Genomic DNA, 13,684 nt, shown 5'->3' with positions numbered 1-13,684 from the left:
GCCCCGGGCCCGGGCGGGCGCTCGCTGCCCTCAGCGCCGGCTCCCGCCTCCCGCGCTGCCGCACTGCGCAGGCGCGCCCGCCGCGGCCCCTCCCGCGAGGGTCCGGCGCCTGCGCGGGGGCCCGGCGCGAGCGGCGGCCATGGAGGGCGGCCCGAGCGCGCGCATCCGTGAGGGCGACTGCGCCGTGCTCAAGCGGGACGAGGTCTTCAAGGCGGTGTCGGTGCTGCGCCGCAGGTGAGCGCCGCGCCCGCGGCTCCCGATGCCGCTCCGTGCCTCCCGGTGCCTCGGCCGCGGTTTGCGCCTTCCGCCCCCGCCGCTCTCGGTGTGGCTGTGGCGGGCCCCGCCGGAGGGAAGGGGGTCCCGGTGCCGGTCCTGTCCCTGTCCCGGTCCCGCCGCGCCAGGCAGGAATTGCGGCCCCACGAGAGTCGTCTGACAGGCGGCGGGAAAGGTTTTAATGTTGTCTCGGTCCCTGTGGCAAAAAAAACCCCTTAAACCCGGAAGATGTGCTGGCCGCATTGCTGATAGGACTTTGGAGGAGATTCCGGAGGTTTGGCGGTGCCGGTGTCACACCGCTGCCGGTGGGAGCGGAGCCGAGCAGGGCGCCCGCCGCGGCCCTCGGTGTCTGTGAGGTGCTATTGGGGATCGGTAATTGCCGGTGTGTGTGAGGTGCTATCGGGGATCGGTAATTGCCGGTGTGTGTGAGGTGCTATCGGGGATCGGTAATTGCCCCGAGCGTGTTCATCGCTGTGTTGTGCGGGGGATGCCGGCGGTCCGCTCTGGCTGCTGCTGCTTTAGTGCCAGCAAAGCGCTCCCGTTTCGTTCTCCCGGGCCAGCTGGCACAGTAGGAGAGTGTAGTGAGAGTCCCTGTAAAATCTATGTATTGGATAAGTGGGTCCCAGTTATTCTAAACGAGCTGCAGCTGCGAAGTCCTAAGTTGGGCAGCAGCTGTGGCTCATGAAGGTAGCTGGGATAAAAGGGGGTGGGCTGAGAGCCCTGGAGGAGCCCCTGTGAAGCCATGAGGAACTGCATAGCAGAGGAAAAGCTGCTTGGTAGAAAACCAGCTAGAAGGTATGGACTTTAGAAATGTGATTGTAACAGTATGGGACTCTAGAAATATGAACTACAGCACGATAACAACAGGAGAGAGCCTGCAGCCCGGCTGGGAGGGCTGAAACCGCTGGGCACAGCCCGGGCTCTCCCCTGGCACTTGTGTAGGACAGTAAGTCAGTGTTGGGTAATGTGGCCAAGTTATTCAGTAGGATGGAGATTGAAAGGTGCTGTGCTTGAACGGCACTGGTTTGAAAATGATGTTGTTCAGTATTAGTGCTGAGTGTAATTTGCATAATTACAGCTCATATTGGCAAGTTTTGACTTGAACGTGAGCGTGACATAGCTCTGTTTGATTTGCCAAGATTGGTATTTCCAGGCATAGCAAGGCAGCATTTGTTGGTCAGCCTGAAAGCTAAAGGCTTTGTGGCTCCTGTTTTTAGTGAAGGAAGATAAAATGCACACCTGCCTTGGTGCAATCAAAATGAAAGGGATGGTAAATTAAATTTATTTTAATGAAACATTTCAAGGATTGCTGCTTGTTTTCTTCATAGTCTATTGGCAAATGTTATTTCAGAGGAGCTTTGCAAAATACAGGACCATGCTCATCTTTTTGCTACTACTCTGCATGACCCAGCTTGGATTTAATGTATTTCTGACTTTCTATAAAATGATGCTGATAGGTGCTATCGCTTGATTTTATCTGTCATTTGAAAATTCTTTTGAACTGGAAGAAAAAAAAAATCTTCCTATATGGTCTGTTTGAGTTCTTTGTTCTTTTCCTGACCAGTTTCAGTTCAATGTGGGTTTTGTGGTTAATTTCATTCTTTGTGCTTGTCCTGCTTTTCTTTGGGGATACAGATGAAAATGTCATATATAAAGCTATAGTTTACACTCAAGTATAGTGGGTTTTAGATACATTAAAAATAATGCTTTAAGTATTACTCACTGTTTTGTTATTTCAGAAAAATAATTTTTGAGAAGCAGTGGTTCTACCTGGATAATGCCATTGGACATATCTATGGAACTACCTTTGAAGTAACCAGTGGTGGAAACCTCCAGCCAAAGCAAGAGGTGGAAGAGACAAGCACAGGTATCCCAGAGGATTGGCAGTTGGAAAAACTATTTCAAATTCATTTGTTTCTTTGATGATACCAAAGGAATTGGGAAAGCTTTCTAATAATCATTTGTTAACTACATGCTGCCTATATTCTGTCTGTCATAGAAGTGCATGGTTTTGTCTTGGTCAGTGGTTTCACTTGTCCTGTAACAAATAATCTTTTTAATGTGGGAGAAGATTTGAACCTCAGTCTGGGTGATTTTATTTACATTCAGTTCTACCTCACATATTACATTTCCTTGCTTGGGCTGTCCTTTGCAAGGCCATGAAAAATGTGTGTTTAACCACGAGAAATCTGCTTTCTGTGACACTAAAATCATGTGTTTCTCCCACTTCGTTGGAGGTAGACTTTACAAATCTATATCCTTTTCCTTCAGAAACAAAGGAAGCAGGGACAGATAATCGTAACATAGTTGACGATGGGAAGTCTCAAAAACTGACTCATGATGACATAAAGGCTTTGAAGGACAAGGGTATTAAAGGACAGGTAAAAATAAGGTTTTGGTGTCATTTCTGTGCTACCTTGATGGTTATATTTTAGTTTCTGAAAAAGGATATTCTTTTTATCTGTGCATCGATTTCAGTGCTTTTTCTTTGTTCATCTGGCTAAGTCTTTTTTTGTTTTGTTTTACTAAAGCTGTTTTCAGAGAAAACTTTATGTAAGGTTGGCAACTCTGTCAGAGGAGACATCAGAAATCATAACAGATAAAAAAGTACAGCTCACATAATCACCATTTAGTTTTGCTTGTGTATAAGGTTCAAAATACTATTTCTGTATCACAGAGGTATTAAAACTGTGCAATAATTAAACTGTCAAAGGTGTAGGAAAAGATTATGGCCAAGCAGTGAAGTTTTATCAAATGACACTGAGTAATAAATGTACCAGCAGTGTGCCTGCAGGCAGTGCCTGCCACACAGGGGTGATGCTGGTTCCTTATCTGCACCTGGAAAACTCAGAGTATTCCCAAGAGATCAGTTCTGTTCTGTTAGAAAAGGGGTTGGGATTTAAGCCTGCACCTTTCATAAAGTAAGGGATCTTTAAGCCATTTAAAGTTGTTCCTAAGGCATTGCAGCCAGTTGTGTTCTGCACATGCTGTCAGGCACAGTCCTCTCTGCTCTTTGCTTTACCCTTTCTAAGAAAAGCAGGAAATTGCTCATGCTTACCTCAAGTTCAGCTCCTGGTTGCATCTTGCTCTTTGGAGCAGCTTTCTCCTTTTTCCTGCTGGGTCCAAGGGGTTTGGAATGGTTCCTCTGTTTCCATGGTTGTGCTGCTGGTTGTGTGATCTCTTGGAGAAGAATGTGCCCATCAGGCTGACAGCTTTGATGGGTTTTGTTTTCACTGTCCATGGCAGAAGATCCCTGTGACTGTCCTGTGTGTCCTCAGCAAGCCTGTGCCATGCATCTCCTGTGCTTTTATTAACTCTGCTTTCTGCACTGTAACTAATATTCATTTTGAGTTGCTTTAGCAGCAATAGCTGCTAAATAGTAGCTCCTCCCTTTGTGTCTGTTAAAATCTGAATTCCTGTTTGTGAATGGTGTGTCTTGGTGATGCAGGACACTTCCCTCTTTCCTCACTGTAAATTTTACTGCAACATAAAAAAAACCCCTACAAAACAACCCAGGCACTGAATTTATTTTTTTCCTAGAATAAAACAAAAAAGAGAGAGATCCTGTTTGAAATCATTAATCACACATGTTAAGTGTTTGAAGGAATAATGGCCTGAAAAGCACAATAGGAAGTGAGGAATATTTGCACCCCTCTGTTATTTGAGCAGGGTTTTAAAGCAGAAGGGGAGTTGCAGTGTCCAAATTGAAAATACTCCTTTTTTTCATTTGTCCCCTCCATGTTTAATAGAACCCATAATTTTAGCAGTTAAACTGCTTGGATCACAGAACCCAAAACAGCAGCATTTTTGTTCTTGTGTTGGTGGCATGGAGATAAACCCCAGGCAAGCAGAGTCCTGTTGGATTGGTTTGGTTCTGCTGGAGGTCCCAATGATCCCTCCAGCTGGAATGTCAAAGCATGAGGGAGAGTTGGGTTGGCAAAGGGGGGAGATGAGAACAGGGAGACCAAGAAACCAAAACTGGATTTCTGGGAAAACCTGGGAGCTAGAAAAGGGAAAAAATCAGGAGGAATATTGCAGGAAGTAATAAATGCTAAGGAGTTGGACACTGTGCAGGGAGTTGCTACAATAGTGTGCCAAAATTTGTGAGACTGAAAAAAAAATACTGGAGTGAGGGAGATGTCTGGTGATTAACTGCATGGAACAGGGAAAAAAGGTACCCTCAGAGATGCTGGAATCAGAGACACCCAAAGAGGGAGTTGGATTAAATGAAATATTACTGAATATTCCAGGATAAACATTTTCATTTCTATGATTTTTATGCAAAACTGTGTGATTACATTCCTACACATAGCCAGTGTAATGCCTCACTTTGGTTAACAGAGAGTGACTTTGCATCAGTGTCAGGATAAATTCATGCTATACATGCCTCTACTGAAAGGAAATATTTTCAGTGCTTGTTTAAAAAAAATGCTGTCTGTGAAATGAATGAGAAATAAATGCTAGCTCTAACAAAAATGAATTGTCTCTTCCAAGGAAATAGTTCAACAGTTAATAGAGAACAGTACAACATTCAGAGACAAAACAGAATTTGCTCAAGATAAATACATAAAGAAGAAGAAAAAAAAGTAAGTGAATTTTAAAATGTGCAAAATACTTGGTAATTCCCTAAATTGCTGAGATTAAAGTAAGACCATGACTATGTTTTTTACAGATATGAGGCAGTTATTACAATTGTGAAACCATCCACTCGCATCCTTTCAACCATGTACTATGCAAGGGAGCCTGGAAAAATTAAGTGAGTTTGCATCTGGTTTCTTTTTTCAAATGACAACAGAAAGATAGTTTAATACTTTTTAAATACCTGCACTCTACCAAAGTATGCAGTACTCACCTTTCTTCTCTTTCTCTTGAATGTGAAGATTGTGATTTAATGAAGGATAATGTGATACTGACAGTTAATTAATATGGCAGCAAACAGGAGAGCTCTTCTGCAGGCAGCTCCAGAATTCACCATTTCCCTGTCAACACCACCTTGCTAATGCCCACACAGACAGAAGCTCTTTGATTTTCTAAGGTACCTCTTACCTGCTTTGGTTCTGGCTCAGTAACAAGATAACAGCCACTTACCACAGGCAGGAATTGTTGTCTTTAACCTGTCAGGGATTCAGAATCCTCAAATCTCCAGAGTTTAACAGCCTGTGGGTGACATTGGAGTCAGAGTCAGATGGGGCCATGACTCCAGGGATCTGGCTCTGTTTGATTTTCACCCACCTCTCCTAAGAGATACATTGTTACAGACAGTAACAGTGGACTGATACATTTTTTTAATGGAGGACTAGTAGATCTGTGATGCTGGGATTTAAAATCTTTAAATACATGTTATTTAAGGCTTCTCAAACCTTCTTCCTTCTCCTTCCAACATCTCTGCCCTTGGCTGCTTTTTACTGTTGAAGATCAGTTGTAATTTCTGTAGCTTTCACTGAGTCCCTTCAGTGCACGTGCTGGGTTTTGATCCTGGGTTACAGGTGATGCTGGCTCCTGCAAATCAGGTGAAAACCACAAGGGATTCCTTATTGGAGTAGGAGATGCATCCATACCACTTGTTCTTTACAAAGCTGACATGCCAGAGAAAAAACAAACAAAGGTTGGAAAACTACTTTCTCTGACTGGCACAGCACAAGATGCCCACTTTGCCATGGGCACCCTACTGCACATCCTGCTTTTGCTTTTCCTGGCTGATTTCTTGTTGGCTCCAGTTCTAGTGCTTCAGTATCAGATGTGTAATCATAATTTTCTGTGTGGTGACTCTGAAGGTCGCTGTTGCTTTTCCCAAATCTACCTGCAATCCAACTGTTTTTGGCAGGCTCCTGGGCTGGTGGGCAGTGTCTGTAAGCAAACTGATGTTTGTGCAATGCCTCTTGTCTTGCAGCCACCTCAGATACGACACCCTGGCTCAGATGCTGACTCTGGGAAACATCCACGCTGGCAACAAGATGATTGTCATGGAAACGTGTGCAGGCCTGGTGCTGGGGGCTGTGATGGAGAGAATGGGGGGTGAGCTACCCCAGGGGGGTGGAAATGCACACCTGTGGGACACTGCTGACAGCAGCACTCCAAAATGCTTCCTCAGCTTTTCAAATCTGCTCTTGCCACCTCCAGGATTCAAGGAAAAAATTGTTTTTCCACTGGGGAAAGTTTTTGCATCAGTTGGATTTTTTTCAGTACTTAAAAAAAATTCAGTTGAGAAAAAGCTGTGAAGAGCTTGTATGGAGATTCTTCCCAGACACCTGGAAGTCCAGGAAAGGGAATAGCAGAAAACAGGAGTAGTGCCACTGGAATTCTGACAGCACTGGAAATGTTGCAGTTCCTCTTGTTCACTGCACCAGATTTAGTGTGTGTATTGAAAGTATGTGACACTTCCTTCAGCTTATTCTGGGAGAAGTTTGGCTCCTGATTTGTCTTTGAAACTCAGTTATCAGTTTCATTATTTTAAGACACCAGGTAGAGGTGACAGTTATATTCCAGGAGCCTGGAAAGGCAGGAAATGATGTGCACACAGATGTGCTGTGGGAAGCACACAGGCAGTGCTACTGCAGATTGGCTTTTGGCCATAGGGTTACTTCTTGAAGTAAATAAGATACAATTTTAGTTAACCAGTTATTTTTTGTGTGTTTAACATCTCACAGCTCTTCCTTTAGGGCCTGGATATTGAAGAAATTCTTTGCCAAATAAGGCTCTTTAATTTAACTTTTGGGTTTTTTCCAAGCAACTCCATAAATAAGTAACAAACTTTACAATTTTGCCTTTTAATTATTTATTAAATTAGCTTTTTCTAGCAATTTGTCACTGCTTCTATGAGCTAACAGTTCATATATTAGAAGAAAGAAGTTAATGTTATCTTCTGAGCTAATCCTAAGTACATGTTTAATACACAAATATTCCATGAGTCACCTTGTCCTTCTGTGTTTCAGTAACTGTTGTCATTTCAATAGAGGTTTCCTACCTTGAGGCATATTTCCACAGCTTGTTAAATTTGATGGTTTCATTAAGAGAAGCAGTTTACTTCCTTTTTTTAAAATGGACCCTCCATTTAAGCATTTTAGAAAGAATTTTACATTTTTAAGGATTCTGGCTTTCCAATGTGTTTTGATTCTTATCCTCCCACAGGCTATGGATCCATCATTCAGATGTACCCAGGAGGGGGACCTGTTAGAGCTGCCACCAGTTGTTTTGGATTCCCCAAACCTTTTTTTGATAATCTTCATGAATTTCCTCTCAGCAAAGTGCAGAGTCTCCTGTCTGGGGCATTCAGTACCGAGACTCTGCCTGCAGAGCCTGAGGAGAATGCGCTGGTGGAAGAGGAGAGCAATGGCCTGAGTGAGGAGAAACAGAGTTCCCTGCAGGAAGCAGAGGAGGAGCCTGCCCCTGAAGCACCCATGGACATCAATCCAACAGAGGAGCAAGACACAATGGACATTAGTGCTGAAGATGTAGAGTTTAAAGAGAACAAAGAGAAAGAAAATAAAGAAAATGTAAGAATATGTCTTGTGGCTATTCATGTTTCACAACATCTGTGGACATAAATTTCTGCTGTCTGAACTAGCCCTGCTGAAATGCAGCTTAGTCAGGTGTTTAAGTGGAACTCTGGAAATTGTCTTTTGTCTTACATTAAGATTCAAAAACTGATGATGCAGCCCAGGCAATAATGATTTGATAGATAATTAGTAGTTAAAGTGCCAACTGTTTGTTTTGCTGTTCAAAGGTTCGGGAAAAGCAAATGAAACAGTGGGAGAGAAGGAAAAAGCTGAAAGAAGCTGCAGCTTTGCTGAGAGAGAAGAATGCTGATGGGTGAGTCTGCTTAGAGCTGTCACACTTTGGGAATGGTGTTCCCAATTGAGTGCTCTGAAACATCCCAGGCCATGGGGGCCATGGGATGGAGCAGAGAACTGGGGGCACAAAAGGCACTGGTTGAGATTTTTTTCTTTCATTTAAATGACTTGAAATGATCTAAAAGTCAACTAAATATGAGCAAATATTAAAAATGCAAAAAATCTATCCAAAGAAAGCCAGAACCCAGGTAGAATCTAATTCAAAATGACTCCCAAAAAAATAGCAGGATTCTAATTAGCAAAGTAGAACCTGAGGTTTTCATTTCATTGAGGTGAAACTAAATTTGTTCTGTTTTTTTTAATTAGATGTCTTTAGAAACTAATTTCCTTTTTACAAAGGAAAAAAAATTCCAAGCTTTATTTTACCTTTATTTTACCCAGGATCAGTTATTCCTGAGGAACAATTTAGCACAAAGATTTAATATAATAAATTAAAAACAAACACGATCAATGTATTCCTAGAAATTGAACTCCAAATTAGTGTAAGAGCATTTGGTGGGTGTGACTTTGTCACTGTGCTCTTAGCAAATGCTGGAGTGATTCAAGGTAACCAGGTAACATTAATTCAGTTAATTTAATAACATATTAATTTGTTTTCCTCCAAAGAATATTGGTTCACTGGAAATGAAGCTGTTCTGCTTGAATCAATTTTACTGCACATTTACTGGTTATTTTCAAATGCTTGTTTATAATTTTTGGGTTTTACTACTATGAAATGTTTTAACTCATGCTCATTGATATGCATCATGTAGCACATTTAAGTGGTAGAATTTATAAAATGCAGAACCAGGTAATTCTGTGTTCTCTGAAGCACTGAAGAGCTCAAGGAGGTTTGTGAAAAGCTCTGCAGGTCTGTGTGGCAGTGCCTATGACCATGGAGCTGCCTGAACAGTGGCAGTGTCTGGCTCTGGTTTCTGCTGTTTGCTGCACCATCTCTGTAATTAATGTCTGTGCGTGACCTGGCAAAGGCAAAATTAATGTTTGACTTCACTTGTCATTTCCTTCTCTGTAAAATAGCACATTCAGTTGTTGATTGAGTTCAAGGAGGCCTGTTTAGTATTTGTCTCTTTATTTGTTTTCAATCACTTTTATCCTCCTTTTGTCCTCTGTAATGCAAGAAAGCTGTGACAAATGACATTCCTGAAGGGATGAGTGATTCCTGGCTTTAGGGAGGCTCCAGCAGGATGGGGGTAAACAGCATTTATGGTGCCTGAGAGCACTGTCCAGAGGGCTGATCCCCTTTTTTCAGTCATCTGCCTTTTATAGGCACTGCTCCTTGAGATCAGGCACCACAGAAAACTTGGCATGGAATAAGAAATGCTTCAAATTAAGGACTAGAAACAGACTGGGAAAATAAGGGTTTGGGGATTTTTTGCAGGGGAGAAAGAGGGAAAGGATAGGGGAAAAGGTGCTTAACATGGGAGGTGGGGAGACAGGTGGCACTTACTGGCAGAGTAAAGCAAAGCTGTTCATGAGGCAAAGGTGGGTACCAGCTTTAGGCACCTGAATTTAACAGTATTTATTACTGAATTTAGAAAATACCATTCCAGTTAAATTTCTGCCTTCTGTGCTGTGGTGTGGTAAAACATTGTTTGTCCTGGATCTGTTGGTTCAATTCCTTTGGTGACAGTTGAGGTCTGATGTTAGGCCACTGAGGGGAAAAAGGAAGATTTTCATTGGGTATTTGCTATTCTTTTAAAGAAGACTCTAGAGATAGATTGTGCCATTTTCCTGACAGTGTGGAAGCAGAAATTTGTTCATAGGCACACCAAATGTTTGGAGTTAGACCATGTCCCTCCCTCTGCCCCTTCCTGTTCCCCCTCACCCAGTGCATCCCTTGTGCCTGGCCAGGCTCCCTGCAGGCAGCAATCTGTGGTGCCATATGAAAGAGCAGCACTTGCTTTTCCCAGTGTCAGCCCTCACTTCCCTTCCTGGAGTCTGGCAGAGCCCCTGGCAGTGCCAGTGCAGCATTCCCAGGCACAGGAGGAGCCTTTCCTTTGTGGCTGCTTGGGTCATGATGGAGCACAATTCCTTGGAGGTTTGCATTGGAAATAAATGGTCTGCAAGGCCATGGCTGGCAAACAACCAAAGTGGGAACAATTGAAAAAGAATTATCTCACCTCCTTATCTCTGCTCTATTTACAAAATTGAACCTCAATTTTTATCTCCCTTTTGCCAGGCAAGTTTAACTCTGCTCCAGTGCTGCACATTCCCCTGGAGAACAAATGTGAATTGATGGGGCATCTCAGTAGTTTCTGTACACTGTGAAGGAGTTTAATTGGCCCCTTCTTTCTGCACAAGCACAACTTAATGGCTAATTAACTAATTATCAACCATTTCTTGCAGTGCAGTTCAGCAGTGACTTTTTTGGATTAAAACTGGAGATGGTGGTAGAATCTCAACCATCTGTAGATCCAAGTTATTGTGTGATGTTAAAATGAGGATGGAGAACAAAATATGAAGGCTTTAGGTTGTCAAGGACATAGTTTCTTTTTAAAAGGTTTTTAGTCATGCCTTTTAAGGATTTGTTCTCTATTTAAATATTCTTTTTAATGAGGACTACTCAGTCCAAAGAGTCATGACTGAGGTTACATTCTAAGCAACATTTGGCAACCATAAAACTTAAATTGTATTTGCAAAATGGTCTTGGAGCAGAGCAAGGAACATGAAATTTCTTAGACTGTAAGAATCATTGTGGAGCCTGACACAGCTGAAGTGAGTGCTCCTGCAATGCTTTTAATATTCTGCACTTTGGGGAGCAATGCTTCAGCCTTTTAATTACACCAGTAGGAAATAATGATTTGTTTTTACATTTGGGGACTTGTCAGAGCAATGAAAACATGCTGATGAGACACTTCCAAGCTGTAATTGATTGCTGTGCTAAGTAGGAGGAAATGTCACTAGGTGAGCAGGTTCCAGAAGCAGAAAACTAACGCGCATGAAACTTTTTGCAGCTTAATTGTAGCCAGCAAGTTTCATCCCACACCCTTGTTACTTTCTTTATTGGAATTTGTTGCTCCTTCGAGGCCTTTTGTTGTCTACTGCCAATACAAAGAGGTAAATCAGGATGTTACTTCAGCTGTTACAGTTCAAGCTTGGTGCCATTCTGCTGTGTAACCTCCTCTTTGGTTTTCCTAAGCCGTTATTGGAATGTTACACCAAGCTGAGAGAAAGAGGAGGAGTCATCAACCTGAAACTGTCTGAAACCTGGCTGAGGAACTACCAGGTAAGGATGGCAGCAGGGGGCTGCCAAAACCAGGGAATTCTGGGGAGCAAAACCTTCCCTGAAAATAGGGGGGAGGTTGGACTGGCTGAAACAATGTCTGAGCTCAGGCATTTGCTCTGCCCTGGAGTACTGGGTGTTCTGAAGAGCTTTAATGCTTCTCTGTCACCAGTTCCCATGGAAAGGCTTTACTTGCTTGCATTTCATTAAACATTTGCTGAAATATTTGTAGCAGAGTGACAGGGTTAATAATTCCTAGATGTCCACACAAGGTGGGCCTGCCCAGGGGTCCTGTGTGCAGGTGCAACAGTGAGAGCAGCACTGCAGTGTCCTGGACACAGGTAAAACCTCTGGGGCCTGCAGGGTCAGTCAGGGCAAGGAGGGGGAACAGCTGGAGGGACAGTCCCTCCACAGAGGTGTGCTGTGCCTGCAGAAAGGTGACAGGGACAGAACTGGAAATCACAGAATCCTTCAGGCTGCTTTGTGCAGCAGCTGTGCTTTCTTGCAGAGTACCTCACTTCTGAGCACAGCATGGCATTTCATGGGTCTCAAACCTTGGCTTTATAATATAAATTTAATTTATTTTTATAGATATTTATTATATATATATATATATATATATATATATATATATCTTTCTGCTGGCAATGCCATGAAGAAGTAGCCAGTGAGGCAGCAACTGTATTATTATGGATTTCTGTAACTGGATTCTCCTCTGCAGCTGCTTTAAAGATGAATACACTTCCCAAAGGGCTGTTTGTTGTTGTGGCTGGGAAAAAAATTACATCCTACCCTGTAAGCTGAAATGACTCAAGATGATGAGCACACACAGAGTGGATTTTCACAGGTGCTGCCTGTGGGGTGTGTTCTGGATGTGCTGTGGTGTTGTTGTTTGTTTTAAAGGTGTTACCAGATCGCAGCCATCCCAAGCTGACCATGAGTGGAGGGGGAGGGTACCTCCTGTCTGGCATCACTGTTGTCTTGGAGAAGGGCAAGTCTGATTCCAGTAACTCAGAGGCACTGAAGATGGAAGAGCCATCATCTAAAAGATGCAAACTTCAAGACCTTCCTTGTTAACATTTGGAGAATGACTCATGGCTTAGATCTCAGGAGTTTAATGAAATAACAAGTCCTTCCTGTGCTGGTGGCAGCACAGGGCTGTGCCTGTCGTGCATCTGTCAGAGACTCAGCAGAACTGCAGGAGAGGGAGGACTCACCTGCTCCTTAGCAGTTCCCATCATCTGAATGTCAAGGAAAACCCTTGGGAGCAAACATCCCACTGAACTCATAGGAACTTCAAGAGGGAGAGAAGATCAAGAGCAGACAAAGCCTCAGTGCAGACATTCTGTTTGGTTGTTGCCAAATCTGAATGTGAGGTAGTTTTTTAAAAGGCTGAGCTGGAATCAACACATCCAGCTCAGCTTTCCATTCTCCCAGAAAGGCAGCAGAGGATTCCCCTCAGGATTGCACATGGTGATCTGCTCCACATGGGACACAGAACTCAGCTCTGTTCTGTGATTTAAGAAAGTAGAATGAATAGGAAAAATCATACAATTTTTTTTTTTCCAAAGGAACAATAAAAAGAGGAATCTAATAGTAGAGATGACCCCATGCTTACAGCATGACTCCACATTTTTCTGAAATAAAGACAAGGAGAAAGTGCATGTTCTTAAATTAAAATACTAAATATTTAAACAATGTCACTATTAATATTGTCTGTCACTTTCCAGGACATTTTCTGAGAGTTGCTGTATGTTTTTAAGATATGACTATTTTGGAAACTGCTGTATGTATATTTATTTATTCTACTGTTAGATCTTTCAGATGTTGGGCTTTTTTTTAATTAATTTTTTTTAACTTTGCATTTGCCATTTCAATTAAACGACAGGGTCTTTTTCCCTAAAGAGATTTATGTTTTCTCTTACTTTTCCCTCTTTTTGGGAATAAAAAGGTCCAGCATAGGCTTTAGGAAGACAATACTCTGCTGGCTGCACCCCATTACACCCCAGTGGGAGCTTGTAGGGCCAGGAGGGCTTGGCCTCCATTCTGGAGCTCCCTCATCAGTGTCTGGGCAGAACCTGGAGCTTTGGGATCAAGTGCTGAGACTTGTTAAAGCTGTAAAATTCAGTATTTTGAGGAGAGTAATGCTCTTTCAGGGCAGCCTCAGCTGAAAATGAGTTCTATTTAATGGAAAGAAGCAGTTTAGGGTTCCCCTTGGGAGAACAGCTACACTACATCTTCAGGTTTTATCTACCTGTGCTTTTTGTAAACTTCCCAGTGTTGTTTTTCTACTTTTTGGGAAGTTTCTCTTCCTGTTTCTTCTCCTCCTCATGTGAAC

At 42.9% G+C, this 13,684-nt stretch overlaps 1 protein-coding gene across 1 annotated transcript; it reads left to right on the top strand.

Moving 5' to 3' along the window:
* The first annotated feature begins 121 nt into the window (after positions 1 to 121).
* TRMT6 (tRNA methyltransferase 6 non-catalytic subunit) lies at positions 122 to 13,473 on the top strand. Its single transcript, XM_054290441.1, has 11 exons — positions 122 to 234; positions 2,013 to 2,140; positions 2,545 to 2,654; positions 4,768 to 4,859; positions 4,946 to 5,029; positions 6,164 to 6,288; positions 7,402 to 7,766; positions 7,997 to 8,082; positions 11,078 to 11,180; positions 11,263 to 11,349; positions 12,250 to 13,473. Exons 1-11 carry the CDS (start codon positions 140 to 142, stop codon positions 12,421 to 12,423), a joined length of 1,449 nt encoding a protein of 482 aa, XP_054146416.1. The 5' UTR covers positions 122 to 139; the 3' UTR covers positions 12,424 to 13,473.
* The last annotated feature ends 211 nt before the right edge of the window (positions 13,474 to 13,684 follow it).

The sequence above is a fragment of the Melozone crissalis genome, unplaced genomic scaffold (assembly GCF_028551555.1).
Source record: "Melozone crissalis strain CALT ecotype California unplaced genomic scaffold, PUWL_Pcris_2 ptg000081l_1, whole genome shotgun sequence".
NCBI lineage: Eukaryota > Metazoa > Chordata > Aves > Passeriformes > Passerellidae > Melozone > Melozone crissalis.
Note: the sequence above shows the minus strand (reverse complement) of the source record. Positions and strands in the feature narration are given on the sequence as shown.

What these genes read in the sequence shown, in the direction of transcription:
- TRMT6 (XM_054290441.1), top strand. Translation starts at nt 140, where the DNA reads ATGGAGGGCGGCCCGAGCGCGCGCATCCGTGAGGGCGACTGCGCCGTG. An exon ending in GGTGGAAGAGACAAGCACAG is followed by an intron (nt 2,141 to 2,544) that starts GTATCCCAGAGG and finishes CTTTTCCTTCAG; the next exon opens with AAACAAAGGAAGCAGGGACA. An exon ending in TGTGATGGAGAGAATGGGGG is followed by an intron (nt 6,289 to 7,401) that starts GTGAGCTACCCC and finishes ATCCTCCCACAG; the next exon opens with GCTATGGATCCATCATTCAG.